Source organism: Mustela lutreola, chromosome 8 (assembly GCF_030435805.1).
Source record: "Mustela lutreola isolate mMusLut2 chromosome 8, mMusLut2.pri, whole genome shotgun sequence".
Classification (NCBI taxonomy): Eukaryota; Metazoa; Chordata; class Mammalia; order Carnivora; family Mustelidae; genus Mustela; species Mustela lutreola.
The window spans coordinates 133,761,348-133,782,584 of NC_081297.1; the positions used below are offsets into that span (position 1 = coordinate 133,761,348).

Below are 21,237 nucleotides of genomic sequence, written 5' to 3' on the forward strand. Positions count from 1 at the left end.
TTGTTGAGAGGTCTGTGTTCCTGCAGACTGAATGGGCAGCCGCTACCAGCTGCTGATGGTTACCTGAATGGAACAGGGCCACTGATGGGGCCCCACGGCAAGAAAACTACTATTTACAGACGGGGCATGTGTTGGCTTAGGAATGGGTGGGTCAGTTGCACCTGTTCTCTTCTCCAAACAGTGGTGCACGACCTTGACCATGGTTGAAATCACCTAGAGAACTTTAAAAACACTGGTTTGATGGACCTAGGGTGTGGCCCAGGCATGGGGACTCTGGAATGGGACAAGGACTTAAATCCCGGTTCTTCCTCCTACTACCCTCGTGGCTTTGGGTGGGTCTCTTACCGGCTCTGAGCCACCTTAGTTCACTTACAAAGTAAACAAAACTGTCTACCCTGCTGAGTGGTTTGGGCATGAAATGACCTCTCTGTACAGCGGCAGGATGAGACAGCAGCTTAAAGTAGCCCTAGCCTCAGACCCTCCTGGGTTTGAGTCTAAGTTCTTATCATTTGTGCTATCTTGGGAAAGTTGCTTGACTGATCTTTGCATCGTTTTGTTTTGATTTTTTTTTTTTTAATCTGCAAGTGGTGGATAGTAAGAGAATCTCCCTCACTGGACTGTTGGGTGATAACCTGGATTAATCCCTGTGAAGTACTTAGAACAGTCTTGGCACAGAGCATACTCAATAAATGCGAGCCAATATTCTTATGGGGCCCACCACGTATTTGGTGCTAGAAAAGTGGAACCACTTAGCATCATCTTCCTCTTATGCAGCTTGTCCTGGCAGGCTTCAGTCCAGATGGTAGTGGAGCTGGACAGTGAACCTACCAGCCTGCTTTCTAGACCATCTCCTCCTGGGGATTGCCCCAGTGTGCAGGCCCCCTGACCCAGGGCCCAGATGTTTCCTACATCAGGGATGTGCTCAGTATGCCAGGGAAAACTGCGGGAAAGGGACAACAACTGGAACGTTTTTCTTGCCCTCTGCTTTTGGAAAAACAGCAAAAGCAGAAGACACAAGTTAATAGAACAGCCAACATTTGTGTAACACCTTCACATACATAATCAGATGGGCGTTTCTAAACTTGTGAATAAACCTCGATGGGTGGACCCCAAGGTTCATATTAACTAAGCAGCTTGTCCAAGGTCACAGTGTGGGACTCCAAGTAGATCTGGGTCTTTGATCTACTTTGAATTAATTTGAGTACCTGTTGTGAGGCCGAGGTCCAAGTTCATTCTTTTGTATGGGAAGACCCAATTGTCTCAGTATCATTTGTTGAAAAGATTTTTCTTTCCCCCATTGAAATGTTTTGGCATCTTTGTGGAAAATCAGTTGACCTTAGGTATATGGGTTTATTTCTGGACTCTCAGTTCTATTCCATATATAGACATCATTTATTAGCTTAAGAGGAAGTTTCCTTTTATTCCTTGCCTTTTGAGTTTCTATTATTAAAGGCAATGAAATTTTATCAAATGCTTTTGTTCCTTCTATTGAGATGACAATGTCAGTTTGTCTTCTATAATTCTATTGATCTGCTGTAGCACGTTAATTGATTTTTAAATGTTCAGCCACCTTTCATTCCTGCAAAATTCCCACTCGATGATGGTGTTTAATTCTTTTTATATATTGCCAAATTTGATTTACAAGTATTTTCTTAAGGATCTTTGTGTTTACATTCGCAAGGGATATTGGTCTGTGATTTTCTTCTGCCGACTCTGTCAGGCTTTGGTCCCAGGGTGATACCGACCTCATAAATGAATTGGGAAGTTCTCTCCCCTCTTCCAGTTTTGGAAGAGTTTGTGAAAATTGGCTCTTTATCCTCCTTTAAATGTTTGGTAGAATTCCCCAAGGAAGACATCTGGGGATTTGTGTTCTTTTGAACTCTTCATATTTAATCCAGTTCCTGATATTCTGAGGTATCCTCCATCTCACTCGAGTCAAAAGGCATCACTGGGTTTTTTTTTTTCCCCTCCCTCTCCTGCTCTGCTGGGCATCCCATCTCTCTCCGACAGCCATCAATGCCTGTGAGACCAGCAACGGAGGTTGCTCTACCAAGGCTGACTGCAGGAGAACCACCCCTGGAAGTCGGCGGTGTGTGTGCCGGGCAGGCTACACAGGTGATGGCATCGTGTGCCTCGGTAGGTACCATCCCTCACTGTCCGGTGGCCAAGTTTCAAGAATCAGAGCCCTGGGCACCAGTCCTGTTATTAGGACCTGCCACTTCTGGAATCATCTTTAAGTATATCTGAGCAAGAATGCGTGAGGGTGTGAAAATGTGACCGCAACGGGATGAAGGTGTGTGATGGCCAAAAATCACCTGGGAAGGAGAAAAAGGAGAGACCTGTTCCAGTTAAACGCTGTGGTGGTGACTGAATTTTTTAACATTTATTAGTTCTTTTTTTTTAACACAAGAGCACATTCTCGCTGTAGAAAAATTAGAGAATGCATATGTGCTGGGAGAGAATATTCTGGAAATAACCACCCTCCCTATTGTCAGATCACTCCCAGTTTGCTATGAGGCACATACTTCTTTGAATGAAAATTCTGTTACGATCCATAGCATTTTTAGGCTTAGCAGTATGAAAGAACAACTATCCCTGAAAATAAGTGTACCCCCAAATCATTATCTTCATGGCTACACATGGTTATACTCTAAAGGTATGCAGTAGTAAGTTGTCTCACTTTTGACGTTTTACTTGTTTAAAAAAAAAAAAAATTGGCCACAAGTGTTGTGAGAATAATACAAAAGCAGTCCCACTTGCTTTTTACCTGGATTCACTATTATTAATGTATTTCTACATTTGCTTTATCATTTGCTCTGTACATATTTTTCCTAAACCATTTGAGAGTAAACTATATATATCATATTCCCTTTACCCTTAAATACCTGAGCATATTTGAGAATTAAGGGTAAATTCTTGTATACACACAGCAGCTACCAACCAACTTCAGTCAATTTACTACTGATATAAGATGTTTGTTTAATTACCATTTGTATTCTAATTTTATCTGTTGACCCCATAACATAATGTCCTGTTTGGGCATTTTTTCCTCTGGTGCAGCACCCAGGTTAGGAATGGACATCATATCGCCTTGAATCGGGGATGGTTCTCCAGCCTTGCTTTGTCTTTTATGACATTGACATTTTAGATGAAGACGGTCCACCACCCCAACTTTCTTGTTCATAGCATGTCCTTCATTTGGGGTTGGTCTGATGCTTGTTTATGATTATACTGAGATAATGCCTTCCAGACCCAATATCACAGGAGTGATAATGTGTCCTGCTCAGGATATCACACCAGAGGCTCATTATTTCCAACTGTCTCTCATCTGCAATATTAATTTTGACCACTCGGTCAAGGTGCTATCTGATTTCTCCATGGGACAGTTGATTTTCCCCATTGCTACTAAGAAGCATTCAATGGGGAGATATTTGAACATCAAGCAAATATCCTGTTCCTCACCAAAGTGTCCTCGTAGATGGAGATTTTACTGATGATTCTTCCCTAAAGCAATTATACTGTGATAGTTGCAAGTGATTTTCTTAACTCCTAAATTTCTTCTTCATAGCCTGTTGAATTAGACTCCTAGATTCTATTATTTCAAGTCCTTGGCTGCAAAGTGCTCATATTCATTCAGTAGAGGGACAGATGCAAGCCCACAGACTATGCCTTGCTGGCACAGTCCCAGCCCAGAGGAGGTGACTTTGAGAAATGGTATCTGGGACCTTCCTTGTTGGGTTACTTCTCCCACAGAGTCATTAGAAAACCAAATCACACTTGGACATCTGCTCGCCTTGTTCAGTTAGCCATCCCGACTGTTTCCTCAAGATGTCTTTACTTGAAAATGAGGTTTGAATTTCATGCCAGGTATTGGCTTTTTGTTTTAAAGAGATCAACCCCTGTTTGGAGAACAATGGTGGCTGTCACAAGAATGCAGAGTGCACTCAGACTGGACCCAACCAGGTGAGCTCCACCCCCTTGAGGGCCTCCAGTTTTCCTCGGGGCAAATTCCTGGGTCTTCAGACCCAGCCTGAGGGAGAGGGGCTGAGAACAGACCTGTGGAGGCCAGCAGCCTAAAGCAAACACTGTAGGGGGAGATTCTGAACGAATTCCCAAAGAGGCCATTCTGTGGGGATGAAAAATGGTGGGAGTGAGGGGACAAAGGGTTCTTGAGAGAAGGAGCTTCTTGAGTGCAGAGATGTAGACGCCTGCCAACACAACATGGTTTCAGAAGCATCTAGAAAGTTTCCAACAATCCTCTCCTTTCTTGCGGTTTTCTGATGTCCAGAATCCCACACTTTTTCTTTGGCTTGAGGCTCTGAAATGCATGTGCCACAGCAGAAGACAGTTCTTAGGCCCTCTGTCAGTCATTTATTCCCTAACACAGTGAACTTTGCGGCTGCAACCAGCACAACAAGGAAGTCACCTATATCAGAAACTGGATGATGAGGTGAAGTCGCCAGTGAATGTTCTAGGGATCTTGTTGAGTCCCAGACCTCAGTGTCAGGTCTCCCAATGGGCAGAACCAGCAGGTGCCTCAAGTGCTCAAAAATAAGAAAAAAAATACCAAAACACTTATTTTAAAGAATTTTGTGTGTGTGTGTGTGTGTGTGCGCACACACACTCACACAGATAGGCTTGGAAAAACCCAGCACATTTCGATAGAGCTGGGGGTTCAGCTCTTGCCACTGAGCTCTTACTTCAAACCACATACAGGGTAAGGAAGCACTAGAAGCATTGTGCTGCTCAAGGCCTCTACAAGTCCTCCTCTACACCTAGAAGGCTGTGAGAGGGACACAGGGTTGATCCCTGAGACAGGACCTTAGCCCAGGAGCAGTGGCTGAAGGTGTCTTGATAAAGCTTTGGGGCTGAGGTCCAGGTCTGTAATGAAGGAAGAGGCAGAGAAGTGAACACCTGCCATTTGACCCTGGCTGGCCCCACCAATGAGTTTTCTAGTTCATCAGACCACAAAGCTGCCTCTCTAGACACATCAGGAGCATGGCTTGATGACTAGAGTGTAGCTGGGTTTCAGCCTCACTCAGTCCTGAGCAGAGCACCAGGGAAATGCGAGCGAAGTAGACAGTCCCCAGCTTTCTGCAGTGTCCCCTCCCTCAACTTCAAGCCCCCAGCCCCCACCTTGGTCAAACAGTGGGCCTGATGGATTGTTTTCACCTGCACCCACCATGTGACTCCAAAGCTCTCCTCCCCCAGCTGATGCCTTGGGGCAGAGCCTGGGCGGAGATGTGCGAGAACCCAGTGGGAGCAGGAGTGGGCCGTGGCTTAGCTTCCTTGCCACTGAGCCTTTACCAACCAAGGTGACCAAAGAGGTGAGTGCTGAAGAGGCAAGGGACCAAATAAGGTAACAGTGTCTAAAAAAAAAAAGAAAAAGAAAAGAAAGTCTCTGGGCAGCAAAGTTAAGCAATACAGGAAATCCCGGTGCTAATGTGAAGTATGTCAAATGTGCTAAAATGTCAGATAACAATTATCATCATAAGCAAGGTCTTGCCCATGTCAAACATAGACTCTTGTGGGATTACTGTTACTGTTATAGAATTGGAATATGAGAGCCAGCAGCATCTCTCTGTGAAATCACGCATTTCCTTCCCCTCCCGGACAGGCGGTCTGTAACTGTTTGCCCAAATACACGGGAGACGGGAAGGTCTGCACGCTCATCAACACCTGCCTAACTGTGAGTACGGCTCTGGGGCCAAAGCCCTCAGTGGCCAGGCCTAGGGTGCCTCCTGCTCCTCTCCTGGGGGGTGACGCACACAGCTGCTTCTGGGCCGTGAGGCTCATTTCTCCCTCATGTTCCAGCTGAAGTTGGAGAAACTCCATTCTCTGTCTCTTCTTCACATGGCCTTTGCCTCTTCTGGTAAGGCGTCTTCTCTTCTGGTAAGGACTCCTGTGGACTCTACCTGCTTCATCTAGAATGTTCTCATCTCTAGATCCTTAATTATATCTGCAAAGACTCTCTGAACAAGGTCACAGTCACAGACACCAGGATTTAGGACATGGGCAGACCTTTCAGATATAGAACAAGCACACAGCACAGTCAGAACTTGAACCCATGTCCATCTTATTCAGAGGCTGCACCCTGGGTCACTTTTCGTGTCTGTTCTTCTCATGAGGCAGCGAGCCCCAGAGGAGGACCAGTCTCTGCACCTTATTTCCCTTCTTCATATCACCCATCTCCAGCTGTGGGAGTGAGAACAGCACAGATGCCACACAGTTAAAGCCCTTCCTCTCCAAGCTCCATCCAACTGTCCCCTTGTGTTAGTCTGGCAAATGCCTCAGGAGACCATGTCCGCACATGAAATGATGGCAAAAAGCAGAGTGCTAGGATATGGAACTGTTACGACCAGACCCACGGCCAGCTTTATTTCCACAGCAATTCTTCGATGATCCTTTCCATCTGTCTGTCTGTCTGTTTTGTAACAGCCACCTTGTCTTGGCAACTCACACAGTGAACACACATGCACCTGACACTCAGGTACAAGTCCTTAACTCATGTCCGCTGCACCCGTGACTGCCACCGCCCACTGGATTCTTTTCAAAAAGAACAGAAGTTTGTTGTCTTGCAAGATGAGTAGAATTGAAGCATGTTTCTCTGCAGATGAGTATGATGCAATAGAGAGAAGGAAACCGATACTGAGGGGAAGGAGATGGATTGTTACAGGAAGAAAGTACAGGAGTGGATGAGGGGAAAGGGACCCAGGGCTCACAGCTGAGTCTCTGAGAGGAGCAGGGGCAGTGGTAGGTAGGCAGGTAGTTGGCTAGTTGGTCAGTCAAGCAGTTAGTCAGGTAGGTCGTTAGTCAATCAGTTTGTTAGTCACTCAGTCAGTTACTGAGTCACTCGGGGCCCTTATTGCAAATTAGCTTAAAAATGTCTGTGTCTGATCACTCCAAATAAATTGTGTGTCCCGCGAGGACAGAGACCACTCAAATTTCTACATATCCAGTGGGAAACCTCACACAGGATGACACACATCTAGGTCGATGGGCTTTCCCTACATACCAGGCACCATTTCAGGCACTGGGAGTTCATCTGTGACCAAGCGGCGAAGTCTCTTCCCTTCAAGAGTTTACACTGAGGGGAAGAGATGGGCACTTGGTGTGTAAGCGACTGGTCAGTCAGTTGTCAGTGTATTTGTTAAATAAGGAAAGTAATGTTGGTGATCAGGCCCAGGCAGGCGGTGAGCGTCAGGGCAGGAGGATGGGTTGGTTATTGGGTCTATTTTCTCCATAAGGCATGAGGTGAGTTCATCCGCTGAGAGTAAGGGCCAGGGGTTGAGAGCTGTACAGAGGAGTGAAGGTGTGAAGTGACTTCTCCAGAGAGAGAAGGTAACACACTGAAGGAATACAGCAGTGTCGGTGCTTGTGTGGTAACTTGGTTGGGAGTCCAGACACCAATGCCCCGCCCGTCCATCAGGCCGGGCCCAGAGGCAGTGGTATACAGAGCCCTCCTGTGGGCCACCAGGCTAGGACCAAGCGAGGAGCTAGGGGCGACCAGGCTGAGGTGGGAATGTGGGTGAGAAGGAAATTGGCTCAAAGGAGGCTGGAGCTACAGCATTAGAAGAGGTGAGTTGAGAAGATAAAAGCTGGTGGTCAGAGACAGTGGGATGCTGACACAGAGCTCTCAGGAGCAGTCCACTTTAATGTTGGGACAAAGTCAAGGGTGGTCCAGCAGTGGTGGCAGAGGCAGAGTGGGGGCAGGTATGGTGGAGACCATTGACAGGGATGTTGATGCTGCTGAGGATGATGCCGGGTGTGGAGGGAAAGCCACTGATCCACGCATCACTGCTAGGACTGAAGAAGGGGCGATCGTAGACTCCATGTGTCCTCAGAGAGCTGGAAGCCCGACAAGAAAGACTCCCTCCCAGCCCCCAGACCATGAAGTGTGGGGTAAGGGAGGAAAAGAGCTTTGCCTGAGGGGTGCAGGGAAACCTGATACCTCTTCCATAAGAAGCAGAGAGAATTTTCTGGAAACAGGTTGGAGACTGCCAGGAGTTTAATGGTGGTGAGTTTCAGAAGGCACCAGGAAGGGTTTGTGAAGGCAGAAAAAGATGCATGTGGGGTCAGATCATAATTTCTAGAGCAACGTGGAAGGGAGTGACCGTGAGGTGGGAGGGAACCTTGAGCACCCAGACCTTGCCATTGACTGAGATAAACAGCAAAGTGGCAAAGAGATGATTGGTCTTGGTGGTCTTACAGCAGGCTGGGTATCGGGATGGTAAAATCCTTGGTACCTGGCTGGAAGATCCAGGGCCCCCAGGAGATGGTGATCAGTCTTGCAGAAGGCAGCTTTCTTGGGGAGCTCACTGAACTTTGTCAGCTTGAGGCAGGAATCTGGGACAGTAAATTCCTCCTAGGCCCAAAAATCATGCTTCACAAAGACTTTGGGAACAATGGTTAGAGGAAAGGCAGATTTTACAGCTGGCCTTTAAGTCTGTTGAGCTCCTTCTTTGTCGACCCCATCAGGGTTCTTTCTCCTGAGTTCACATTGTTTCCTTGCTCAGAAACTTGGCTTACACTGCACAGTCCTTCTCGGTGTTCCCATGGATTTCAGCTTTGAGCTATACTTTGCTTTGATTCTATTTTAGGTCTCTGTCCCATCTTCCACGGTTTTTAAGCTCTCTGTGGACAAGGACAGTATGTTGTTTTATACCCACTGCCTCCTAACTGGTGACGGCTACCTTGGCTCCTATGAAATCCGAATTTAAGTCTAAAGCTGGGAATTGTCAGACAAGATTGGTGCCTTTGTGGACAACACCCCGGTGCCAAGAAACTCTCCATTTGGCACCTCTGGGCTTGTCTATAGAGGGCTGGAGATCTGGGATACAAGGTTGGGTGAATAAATGGCCCTTACCACTGTAGGGAGTTGAAAGGCAAGTTCAGGAAAGGGGCAAATCATGCAAACAAGTCAGTTGGAGAGTGAATAAAAAAATATATTTCAGTACAGAATTGCTTGGTAAATATTGGCAGAGATGGCAAACAAACTGGTCTGACTCCTATCCCCCACCCCTCGGAAATTTTACCAGAAAAATGGCGGCTGTAGTGAATTCGCTATCTGCAATCACACTGGTCTGGAAGAAAGGACGTGTACTTGCAAGCCCAACTACATCGGGGATGGGTTTACCTGCCGTGGCAACATCTACCAGGTAAGGAGAGGCGTATTTCCATAAGTAAACCCCATGTCCCTCACTGCACCAAGAATCCAGGTTACCCAAGGACGGTGCAAGAGTTTTGTAACTCGTAAAACTACAAAAATTGGAAAGACTGTTCTTATATAAACTGGCAATGAGAAGAGATTTTATCTACCCAGTTCTCAGACTGATGGTTCTAGAGTCAAAAGCAACTGGGTTTGAAATCAACTCTGCCAATTAAAAATGTGACACTGAGCAATAACCACTCTCTAAGCATCAGCATTCTAATCCATTTAAAAAAAAAAAAAAACAACACTAATGGCACCAAGCCCATCAAGTTGTCATAGAAATAATGTATGCAACAGGCATGGAGCACAGAGTGACTCCAAGGCATTACCATGATGTGGGTTTCTGTTGGAGCCTATGCGTGTGTCCATGTGCACAAGCAACTCTGCCAGACATAGCGGACAAGGCAGTGTAACACTTGGAGATTTATAAAGTGAACATTCTGGGGGCTCCTGGGAGCTCAGTGGGTTAAAGCCTCTGCCTTCGGCTCAGGTCATGATGCCAGGGTTCTGGGATCGAGCCCCTCATCGGGCTCTCTGCTCAAAGGAAGCCTGCTTCCCTTCCTCTCTCTTTCTCTGCTGGCCTCTCTGCCTACTTGTGTTCCCTGTCAAATAAATAAAATCTAAAAAATTAAAATAAAATAAAGCGAACGTTCTATTATTTGGTTTAAAGAGGGACTAGAGCATTCTGGCTAATCAAATATTCCTGTCAATGGAGAAATGAAATCTGCCTTAAACCCATAACTGTTTTTTTTTTAAAGATTTGAACTTTTAAAAATGCTCCTATAGCTCCACTGCTTCTGGAAATAGCTGGAACTTTCTTTGATAAATCAGACAGTGACTCCAGAGAGATTTTAGAACACAGCATGTCCCTGTAGTCGTTCTGAACATCAGTGCAAGCCTGTAGATGGGGGCTGAAAAAGGCCCATCAAGGCAAATTTCCAACTGAAAGTATAAGAGAGACTCAACCTCAGAGCAATTGACTTGTGACAACCCGGGATGGTTCTTGCCTATAATCCCAGACATGAAGTGGCCCTGCCCTGTCTTTGTTTTCCAGGAGCTTCCCAAGAACCCAAAAACATCCCAGTACTTCTTCCAGTTGCTGGTAAGAACATGTGTGTCTGTCTCTAACTGTAGGGTGTTGTCTCCAGCCAGATATGGGGAAACTGTAGCTTCTGGAGCTGGTGGAGGGAGAAGAAAGTCTGGGGATGTGGATTTCTGAGATAGGGTCCCTGCTGGTCATTCATGGACGTCTCAGCCCTCAGGTGGGCAGCAGGAGTAGAACCAACACCCCCCTGGCCCAGTCGATACACAAGAATGCAATGTGTGCAAAACTGTCATCACACCAGTGGAAGAAGGAAGCATTACTGGGGCAATCGGCAAACTCTTTGGGTGAAAATATTTAATTAGATCTCTAGGCACATCATACATCAGAATAAGTTCCAGATATATTGAAAAATGAAAGAAAAATCTAAACAAAGAAAACCATAAAACCCAGAAGAAAATATGAGTAACCATAAGACCTTAGCATTGGCAAGAAGACAATTAGAAAAGCTAAGTCATTCATCGTATTACTTATATTTGTATTAATAATAATACTATATTAAGTATAATATAATAAATTATTATAAATTATTTATATAATAAATTATACTATATATACTAATCATATAATAAATTATACTATATATTTATTTATGTTACATTTATATATTATGTTAATATAAAAATAAAATATATAAACATAATATATAACATTTATATTATATTATATTATTATTTATATTTATATTCTGTTTATATACTAAATTATAAATAGTATAAAAATAATATAATAAAGTAATATATTAATCTAATAATAATAATAAATTATATAAAATATTTGTATATAGAAAGACACTGGAAAAGAATACCTAAAAATAACGGGTGACTTCTAGACAGTGGGAATATGGGTGATTATTTCCTTCTTTATGCTGTATTTTCAAGTCTCTAATACAATAAGCATTTGTTATTTTTATAACCATGTTAAAATAAACATTATTTCAATGACAAAGAATGAGAATGAATTTGGGGTACCTGGCTGGCTCAGTCGGTTAAGTATCTGACTCTTGATTTCAGCTCAAGTCTCAGGGTTGTGAGATCAAGCCCCACATCAGGCTCTGCCCTCCATGGGGAGTCTGCTTTAGATTTGCTCTCTCCCTTTCACTCTGCCCTTCCACTTCCCAACTCACATGCTCTTTCTTTCTAAATAAATTAATTAATTAAATTTTTTTTAAAAAAAAGAATCTGAGTGACCTTGAATCTGAGAATAAAACACTGATCACCCAACTTGGTTTTCCCTCCGCTCTGCCACCATCAACTCTCTGCTATTTGTTTGAAGCACACCCCTCCATATTTATGTTAACTAGGTGACATGTGGTCCTGCCTTCCTTCCCACAGGAGCACTCTGTGCGAGACCTGAGTGGTCCAGGCCCCTTCACTGTCTTTGCACCTTTATCTGCAGCCTTTGATGAGGAACCTCAGGTAAGCATGAAGCTCTTGGCAAGCCCAAGAGGTTTAGGACTGGAACCCAGACTCTGGGTGTCACGCTGGAACCAACACTGGAGACATTTCTGGGCAGGAGATTTAGGATCAACTAGAGCTGATCAGCAATGGAATGAGCTGCCTCTCAGCATACAGACCCCTACAAAGGGACAGAATTTAAGTGGATTTGGGATACAATGACCAGAGGTCCACTAAAAACCATTCCTGAATAGGGGAGGAGGTTGGAAAAGATCAACAATTCTTAAATGATCCAAACCTTCCATGGACCCCCCTGCCCCCTCCAAAAATAAAAATAATAATGCTGGGTGAAAGGAATTTAAATGTCTTTTTTCTTGCAGACCCTATCAGAGACATTACTGTTCTAACATTCACTAGGACTCTTCATGCTGGATTATCTATTAACATATAAAAATGTAGCAAACATTTATTGAGTGTCCCAGACACTGTTTCTAGTACATGGCCTCGATTAATTCATTAAGGGTTCACAACAACCCTGTCAGTTGGGTGCTATTACCCCATTTTACAGTCCACAACATTGGCAGAACTAACTTTCCCAAAGCCATATGACTAGCAAGTAGTGGAGCAAGGACTCAATCATAACTCCAGAGCCTACGTCCTTCACTATGCACACTGCCTCTTTATGCATATATTTTAGACACCAGTAAAGCAGAGGTACAAAAGTACTTTCTGAAAGATGTTGACTTTTGATAACTTTTCTCTAAAAAGCATCAAAAGAGAGATCATGAAACAATGAGAACCTTGTGGGCCTTTTATTATTTTTTTATGCTTTTTATTTAATGGTTAATATTGTTTGTGTTTTGATTTACACATGGAAAAGTATCATGATTTTTCCATACTAAAGGTTTAAATTTGGCCCAAGTACCTCTCCAAGGGGGGCAGGTGCTATGAAGCATTTCCCAGCATTTTTCACGAGAAAAGTCTTTTTTCAAGTAGCATCTCACAGAACTTAGGGTCCCTGCCACATGTGTTGTGAAATGCTGGGCCTGGGGAACTCCAAGCTCCCTTCCACGCTGAGAATCTATGTTGGAAGCAGGAAAGAATGAGGGCCCCTTTCTCCCTCTTGTCTGAGAAGCCTGTACCCTGTAACCCTGACCACCAGCGAGCCCTGACTGCCTCCTTCCCAGTCTGGGTGGGGAGAGTGGCCCCGGGGAGGGCCTAGAGGAAAGAACAACAAAGGCTCCTGGCACTGGCTGGAATGTGCCCATCTTCTATTACAGATTAAAGACTGGGACAAACAGGGTCTCATGCCCCAGGTTCTTCGCTATCATGTGATTGCCTGCCACCAGCTGCTTCTAGAAAACCTGAAGTTGATCCCAAATGCAACTTCTCTCCAAGGGGAGTCCATTGTCATCTCCGTCTCCCAGGTAAGAGAGGCCACCCCCCAGGTGGACATCAGGAAGATGCCCATCTTTCTTAGGCCTTCTCTCTTCTCTTCTTTACAGTAATGATAGTAATAACAACTAACACATGCCAAGTGATTTCTATATGCCAGGTTCCCAATTCTATATGCAAATTTCCCAATTTACAAATTAGGAACCCGAACTCAGAGAAGTTAAGTAACCTGTCCAAGGTCACACAGCAAGTAAATATTCGAGCTAGAACTGAAACTCAGAAATTCAAGCGGTCATCAGAACTGCTTTTGGTCAGGAGCAGAACAGGGATGAAAACTTTTGACCAGAGCTGGTCATGCCAGTCCCCTCGCTCCCCAGAGAAACAAATGGTGACTGTGGAATCCATTGCTGAGAGAGACCAGTGTGTGGTGGAGTCAGGAGGTGGTTAAAAAGGAAGCAATCTTGATCCACTTGTTATTTCATGTTTGAGAATCACAGTGAAATGACGGTTGTGGTTGGTTAACTGCTATTAACTTTTGCAGGTGAGGTTACAGGGTCGCCTCCGCTTTCTTTTTGTAATCATAATGAATAAATGGATTCAAGGAACATAGACTCTTGGATTTTACCCACAGCTCTACTTAAACATTCACTTTCACGACCATTTAGCATGTTAATAAAACATTCAGAAAGAAGTAATTTTGTGTCTGTTTCTCTTTGTGCTCATTTCTTTTTTTCTTCTTTTTAATTTCAGGACACGGTGTATATAAATAATAAGGCTAAGATCATATCCAGTGATATCATCAATACCAATGGAATCATCCACATCATAGACAAATTGCTATCTCCCCAAAACTTGCTTTTCACCCCCAAAGATGCCTCTGGAAGGATTGTGGTGGGTGAACTCATTGTCCTACTCTCAGCACATGGTAACTCATAATAATCATAATTTATTATCACAATTCTGGTTTTAAGGTATCTTTTTGAGACAGTTTCATTTTGTTGCTTCAATCTCAAGCTACTATTATTAAAAGCCTATTGGATATTATTCTAGTAAGAAGTAAATAGGTAAAACTTTAATTTAAATAGATAAATGGATTTTACAAGTTTTTCTTTAGCTTCCACAAGAACAGTTGGTCTTGCACAGACTGGGAAGATAGAGAAGTTACATAAATGGATGAGACCCCCAATAGGTAGAAAGATAGATAGATATGGCGCTCCTGGGTGGCTCAGTCAGTCAAGCGTCTGCCTCTTGATTTTGGCTCAGGTCATGATCTCAGGGTCGTGGGGTCGAGGCAGGGCTCCATCAGGCTCTGTGCTCAGGGTGGCCTCTGCTTGAGGATTCTCTCTCTCTCCCCCTCCCTCTCCCCCTGCTCACATGCACTCTTTCTAAAATAAACAAATCTTTTTTTTCTTTTTAAAAAGATGATAGATAACACTCAAACCAAACTTGGAGTAAAACTCCTTTTCAATTGAAAGAAAAAACAATTTTGAATTTTATTGTTATTTATTAGTATTGGCCAGGGTTTTTCATTGCAGACAACAGAACCCACTATACCTAGACAAAAAGGAGATCCTTAAGATATTAAGTTCATCACCAAATCCCTAAGAAAGCCAGAGAGCCAGATGCTACACAGCTGGGAGCAAAGCAGCTCAGGGAGACCTGCAAAGGGAGGAGCTTTGACTTTACCATGGGGCTGTCCTGACCTGTTTCCAGCCTCAGCACCTGCAATGTGCAAGTCCGAGCGCAGATGCCTCCACCATCGTGCCATTCAAAGTCTCCCTCCTAGCAGTCACAACCACCTTGTGTTGTTTCCTTCCACCAATAAGTCTGGTAAAAACCCTTGTGCTTGCTGGATGTTCTGTCACCTAGGAGGCTGTAGCTGCGAGGCAGTCTGGGAAAATGAAGTGCATAGCCCCCCAGCTTCTGTACTGCAGATAGGCACAGTACCTCGGAGCTGGAGTGGGTACTGATGAGCCAGTCCCCAGTTCCTGCTGCATTATCTTACCCTCATTCTATTTGCTTGAGCTTTTGTTAAAGTACTTTGTGAACTACATGAAGAAAAGTGTCATTGCTATTCTTATTATCTTTGCAGCAAAATCTTACAACAGTAGCAACAAACCATGGCTACACCAAATTCAGCAACCTACTACAGGTAAAGACCTAGGGGATAACCTGCCTGAGGGAGTTTGGTGTTTTGGAGGTTTTTTTGTTTTATTTTGTTTTGTTTGGGGTTTGCTGTTGTTGTTGTTTTGTTTTGTCATTTGGTGTTTTATTTGGGGCACTAGCCAACTGTTGTAGGATCTGTGTCGAGAGGTCCTGATTTTCTACAGAGCAAAGTCATAGCATTCCCACTCCATTCCCCAGATAGCGTAGGGTTTGTTCGGCTATACACTGTGCATTGGCTGAATTAGAAACTCAAGTATTTGAGGTTGGAGCAAGGGAAAGGAATTAGGATGTGCCAGTCCCTGAACTAGGTGCTTCACATCTGGAATTATGAGATAAGCAAACCATTAAAGAGATGGGCAAACCAAGGTGCCGATATGGAAAATCAATGCCTCTGGCATAAGTAGAAATTGGGCTTAAAACTATATTTTTTTGACTTCAGACACTTTTCCCACAAATGGAACAGAGAAACTTCTTATTCAGATAAAGATTTCAGAGGAGACTCAGGGAGGGATAGGGTCCTCCAAGGTCCCCTCTCCTCCACCTACCCTGAGAAGTCCCAAGAGTGTTCTGAGAACCCAGCCCCCTTCTCACTGTCCCCACCCCTGTGGCACAGTCTACAAACCTCTGCCCAGTTCAGCAGTTTCCAAAATGGTCTGGGGCTCACTCTCAAAACTTTTCAGAAGTGGAGATTTCTAGGTGCCCAAAATGAGTCTCTCTGGGAAGGTTACAAACAGGTATCTTTGCCGGCTCACCCAGCCCCAAAACCCTATAGTCACCCTCACATCTGAGCATCTCATTGGTTGAACACAGGCTTTGTAGCAAGTTAGCAAACCTCTCGGGGTCTTGATAGAAGGGAATAATAAAGCTACTTCATAGATCTGCTGGAAAAATTACAAGGACCAATGTATATGATGTACGCAGGTTATAGAAGGTTCTCAAAATGATTCCTTTCCATTCATTGGACAATTTCTTTTTTGAGTCCATGTAAGCTAAAAATCTTATAAATACATAGGAGTATCTCAATATTGTGTAAGTTTCAGTTTTTTAAGTGAAATATGGGGTAAATGCTAAGAAGGTCTTCCAGAAATTAAAGTATTTGGGCAATATTAACAACAACAACAAAAAAAAAAATCTTTGTTAAAAGTTCTTTTTCTATTCATTAAAGCCCCAAATTTTGACTGTTTTGTAATCTAAGAAAATAAGGGTCAGAATGGTTGAGGTGTGATGGGCCTCTAGTTTCAGGCTGTCACCCCTGAATCAGCTGGAGACCCAACAAGTCACCAGGGCAGGCATGAAAGGAAAGTCCCCAATCCCCGCCCCGGGGGAGGGGGGAGGGGGGGCTTTGGGTCTTAGAAAGATGCTGTGCCTCGCCCCCTGGCTGGGATTTGCTGTGCACATGCCCGACTCCCTGTGTTTCAGGATGTGGGTTTGCTGGGCATCATCACTGACCCTATCCACACTCCAGTCACTCTCTTCTGGCCCAGTGACCAAGCCTTGCAAGCCCTACCCCCCGAACAACAGGATTTCCTATTTAACCAAGACAACAAGGACAAGCTGAAGGAATATTTGAAGTTCCACGTGATCCGAGATTCCAAGGTATTTCCTTTGCATACAGATGGGGTCCATTCCAGGAATGGTCAGTGTGTCTCCACCTCCGCGGTGCAAAGGAGAACTGTGCAGCCCCTGCCCCACTCTGTGCTCCGACTAGCCATGGTTAATTGACCCCTGCAGTGTGCCATGCCTGCCCCATTTCCCTGACCAACTCATATTTTTTTTTTTCCTAACCTTAACCGGTACCCAGGAGCATCATTCGTCTGCTGCGCTACAGACTGGCTTTCCTCTTCCCCAGGTCACATGGCAAAAAGGCTGTTGGCAACAGTTCCAAGTGTGTCTAGGTGGGCTCATTCCCCTCCATTTCCAAAATTTCCAGGCAAAGGGCTGCTTCAGCCAAATGCCTCAGCGGTTTACTCCTGAACAGACCTACTGTGAGGGAAGCAAGATCTTACAGGCACATGGCAGCTGTTGCTGAAATCCTGTAACTTTGTATTCTCAGCTAGAAGCCCTATCTCTCCAGGAGTGAGTCTGTCTCAGCCAAGAAGTCCAAGGGCCCTAACTTAGGGTAATTCACAGGACCTGTGTTAGTGTCTCAGAGCCGCATAATAAATACCCACAAACTGGGTGGCTTGTAACAACAGAAATGTGTGCCCTCAGAGGTCTTGTGGCTGGGAAGTCTGAAATCAAGGTGCTGACAAGGTTGTTCCCTCTGGAGGCTCAGACGGAGAACATGTTCTGTGTTTCTCCCCTAGCTTCTGGCGGTTGCTAGAAATCCTTGCTTCCTTGGCTTGTCAATGCATCCCTCCAGTCCCTGCCTCTCTTGTCACATGGCTGTCCTCTCCCTGTGCATTTCTCTATCTCCACATGTCATTCTCCTTTTCTCTCTTCTTCTTCTACGAACACCAGTCATATCGGACCAAGGGCCCACCCGACTCCAGAGTGACCTCCATACTAACTAATTACCTCTGCAATGACCTTACTTCCAAGTAATGTCACATTCAAAGGTAATGGGGGTCAGGACAGCAATAAAACTTTTCAGGGGTCACAGCTTAACCCATAACCACGCCCTGCACCCTTTCCCCAAACCACTGATCCTGTCATTGGCTTCCTATACCAGCACAGCCTCTGCTACAGCTGCCCAGCATAGAATGGGCATGAAGGGGCGATTGGAACTGGCCCAGCTGGAGAAGACATTCCCTACAGAAAGAATTTCCTACTTCCTCGAGAGCCCGTGATGAGTCTTCCTTTTGATTACGTCTGCAATCATTTTAAGGCTGAAAAAACTCCTGTCTGGACTTGGTCTGTTGGCAAAGCTCCTTCAGGTGCTTCTGCAGCCCAAATTTGGTGTATTAACGTGCCACTATCGCTCCTACAGATCTTAGCTGTGGATCTCCCCAGGGCCACTGCCTGGAAGACCCTGCAAGGCTCAGAGCTGGGAGTGACGTGCGGAGCTGGCAGTGACATCGTGAGTATACACAACAGTCCCCAACCACTGTCCCCTCACGGGGAGATTCATTTTTCCCTCCAGTGACAGCTGGCTCTTTTCTCTGGCTGCCTTCAGAGGTATTCTGCTCAAAGTGAGTATATAGATATGAAAAACCTGATAAATCCCAGCACAAGCCCTGGTCGAGGGTGTTAGGGAGCCCCCCTGCCTTTACACTTGCCAGGAGCAGCTCTGGGTTGTTTTGTTTTGGTTTGTTTTTGGAGCATTTATTTTGCAGTGTGAGACGCTCCGCTGAAGCAGGAGAGCGTACTGTCATTCCTTTGCCTTTCTTCCCAGCCCCACTGCAAACTCACCTCTAGCCCCTGCCAGCTCTGAGGTGAATCTATCGAGATCCTCCAACAGAGAGAAAGTTCACAATTTTCACCTTCCCCAGCTAGTTCCCAAACCATCTTGCCTCGCTGGAACTCCATATAATGAATGGGTCTGATGATAGCAGGAGCCACATCCTGTGTCCTGCATATCATAGACAACCCAAAAAGACAGCGATTTAAATATACAAGGGCTGTATCTTCTCAAAAGAACTCTGGAGGAAGCCAATCCAGAGCTAGTATAATGGCTCATTGGGGGAGCGTCTTCTGTTTCCTCTGTAGCATGTTTCCACATTTCCAGCCTCAGAAGCACGTCAAGGTTCAAGAAGACTGCTGGAACATGCAGCTCCAACCACCAGGTCCAGTTTCTAGTACAAAGGAGGAAGGTTTTAGGATGCAGATCCCAGCTGAGTTTTTTCTCTTCAAGGAGCCTTCTTTGAAGTGCCTGATAACATTCTGTTTATATTTATGACCAGCCAGAATCCCTTTGGTGTTTGCAGTAGAGTTGCATCGAATTTAGAAACTGAATATGAGAAATGTTACATTCCAACTTCTAGAAAATTATTCCAGTGTACTTACACTCTTGAGACTGGCTGTACTATTTCCATAGATCAAACTGGACACCTATTGAAGAAGTATAATAAAAATGTCCACTGCTCATTCTGGGTGCCAATGTAGCCTCCAGAGCACTTGGCAATGTATCATTTAGTCTGAGCTTTATAATAACCCTATGCAATGGAATCATTAGCCCTAGTGACCTGGTGAAAGCAGTCAGACCACAGAGAAGTTCAGTAACTTGCTCACAGTCACACAGCATAGAAGTGGAGGTGGAGGATTTAACTGGTTTTCCTGTGTTCTTGCCACTGAATCACCCTATGCCCCTCCCATCAATAGATACCAAGATTTACCTTCTTTTTTTCTCTCACGGAACTTTCTTTTTTTTCCTTTTTAAAGATTTTATTTATTTGACAGACAGAGATCACAAGAAGCAGAGAGGCAGGCAGAGAAAGGAGGAAGCAGCCTCCCCACTGAGCAGAGAGCCTGATGCGGAGCTCAATCCCAGGACCCTGGGATCATGACCTGAGCTGAAGGGAAAGGCTTTAACCCACTGAGCCACCCAGGCGCCCTTCTCACAGAATGTTCTAAAAGCATTTTGATTCCTCCAGGGATGGGTGGAGATATATTCAGATATATTCAGCAATTTCCTAGCTGGGTGAACCCTAAGGAAGAAAGTTCTAGAACTGTTGCATAAATGTCTCTAAAGCACTATTTAGACAATGCCTAGTACATGTGAAAGAAGAAGTCACCATCATCATTATAGAGTTACAGCCCATCACTTGTATATCCTGAAAAAAAGTGTTGTGGCTGACTTAGCTAGGAGCTAGCACTAAGTAAAAAAATATATATATACATATATAGCACGCCTGTCCAGGAAGTGACCACATTACCAAAGTGGATCCTGAGCCACAGCCAGGTCAGACCTGCTCCAGTCCTTCACCCTCGCTGCCCCTGCTTCTACTTTGGTGGAGACAGCATGGCTGAGGGGCCGTGGGCATGGGCTCAGGGGCTGGAAGCCTGGGTAGGCATGCCCACACCACCGCCCACAGACTACCTGGCCTGGGGCAAGGTACTGAACCTCTCCTGTCTCTGTCTTCTCATCTGTAAACAGGGACCCTAGTAATAGCTGCTATGCTCTAGGTGTTGTGAGGATTAAAGGAGTTTGCACAGGCCCAGCACACGGCACTACTCAGCACCTACTACACGCTGGCTGCTTGCTGTATGTATCTAACATCTATAAGAATATATATATATATATTATAGTTCTTTTTGAGTCTTGCAGGTAAGGTGCTGCCACCTTCTATGGAAGAAGAAAAGTCTGAGAAGGATTGTTGACTGTTCTCTCTCTCCCCCCACCCCCCTCGCAGGGCGAGCTCTTCCTGAACGACCAAACATGCAGAATTGTGCAGCGAGAACTCTTGTTTGACCTAGGTGTGGCCTATGGCATTGATTGCCTCCTGATTGATCCCACCCTCGGGGGCCGCTGTGACACTTTCGCCACATACAATTTTTCGGTCAGTCCCCAAAACAGTACCGTAATAGGAGACAGTTGGGGTACAGCCCTCATGACCCAGCATGGACTCTGCCACAAAACCACTCGGGGCTGGTCCTCGGGGAGCCTGGGACCCACGAGATCTGAGGGCCAGATGATGGTGCCCTTCACACTCAGAACCCACAAGCATCTACTCGGCCCCACCCAGGCCTGGCATGTTCCCATTTATCCACCAGCCCACCCGTCCATTCATCCTCTCGCCCTGAAGGGAAGAGTTGCTGGGACTAACTGGGTGCCCGTTATCCTGCAACAAGCTGTTCCTTTTCAAACCCTCTTATCTATTCAGTCATTCACCCATTCATTCAACAAACATTTTTGGCTATTCTGCCGGATGGAACCATATAAAATGCCATATTTGGCAGGGTATGATTACAAAAATGGTAACTTCATAGGGTTTAGCCTAGTATTATATGCCATCCACACTGCTGTTGAGTTACTCAATCATTCATTCGTTCAGCAACAGTGGTTGAATGTCTGCCCTGGGCCCTGC

The 21,237-nt window shown here is 45.0% G+C and overlaps 1 protein-coding gene across 2 annotated transcripts in view; it reads left to right on the forward strand.

Moving 5' to 3' along the window:
• STAB2 (stabilin 2) overlaps window positions 1-21,237 on the forward strand; it is a 166,905-nt gene that overhangs the window by 114,444 nt on the left and 31,224 nt on the right. For both annotated transcript variants that reach the window (XR_009356928.1, XM_059186690.1), the window contains exons 42-53: window positions 2,011-2,136; window positions 3,890-3,963; window positions 5,618-5,689; window positions 9,039-9,158; window positions 10,266-10,313; window positions 11,648-11,731; window positions 12,991-13,137; window positions 13,856-13,996; window positions 15,198-15,257; window positions 16,691-16,867; window positions 18,201-18,290; window positions 20,563-20,709. Coding sequence is in view for 1 of the 2 variants with exons in the window: in XM_059186690.1 (XP_059042673.1) it covers window positions 2,011-2,136; window positions 3,890-3,963; window positions 5,618-5,689; window positions 9,039-9,158; window positions 10,266-10,313; window positions 11,648-11,731; window positions 12,991-13,137; window positions 13,856-13,996; window positions 15,198-15,257; window positions 16,691-16,867; window positions 18,201-18,290; window positions 20,563-20,709 (1,286 nt within the window). In the remaining variant the exon portion in view is untranslated. The remainder of the gene's footprint in view (window positions 1-2,010; window positions 2,137-3,889; window positions 3,964-5,617; window positions 5,690-9,038; window positions 9,159-10,265; window positions 10,314-11,647; window positions 11,732-12,990; window positions 13,138-13,855; window positions 13,997-15,197; window positions 15,258-16,690; window positions 16,868-18,200; window positions 18,291-20,562; window positions 20,710-21,237) is intronic.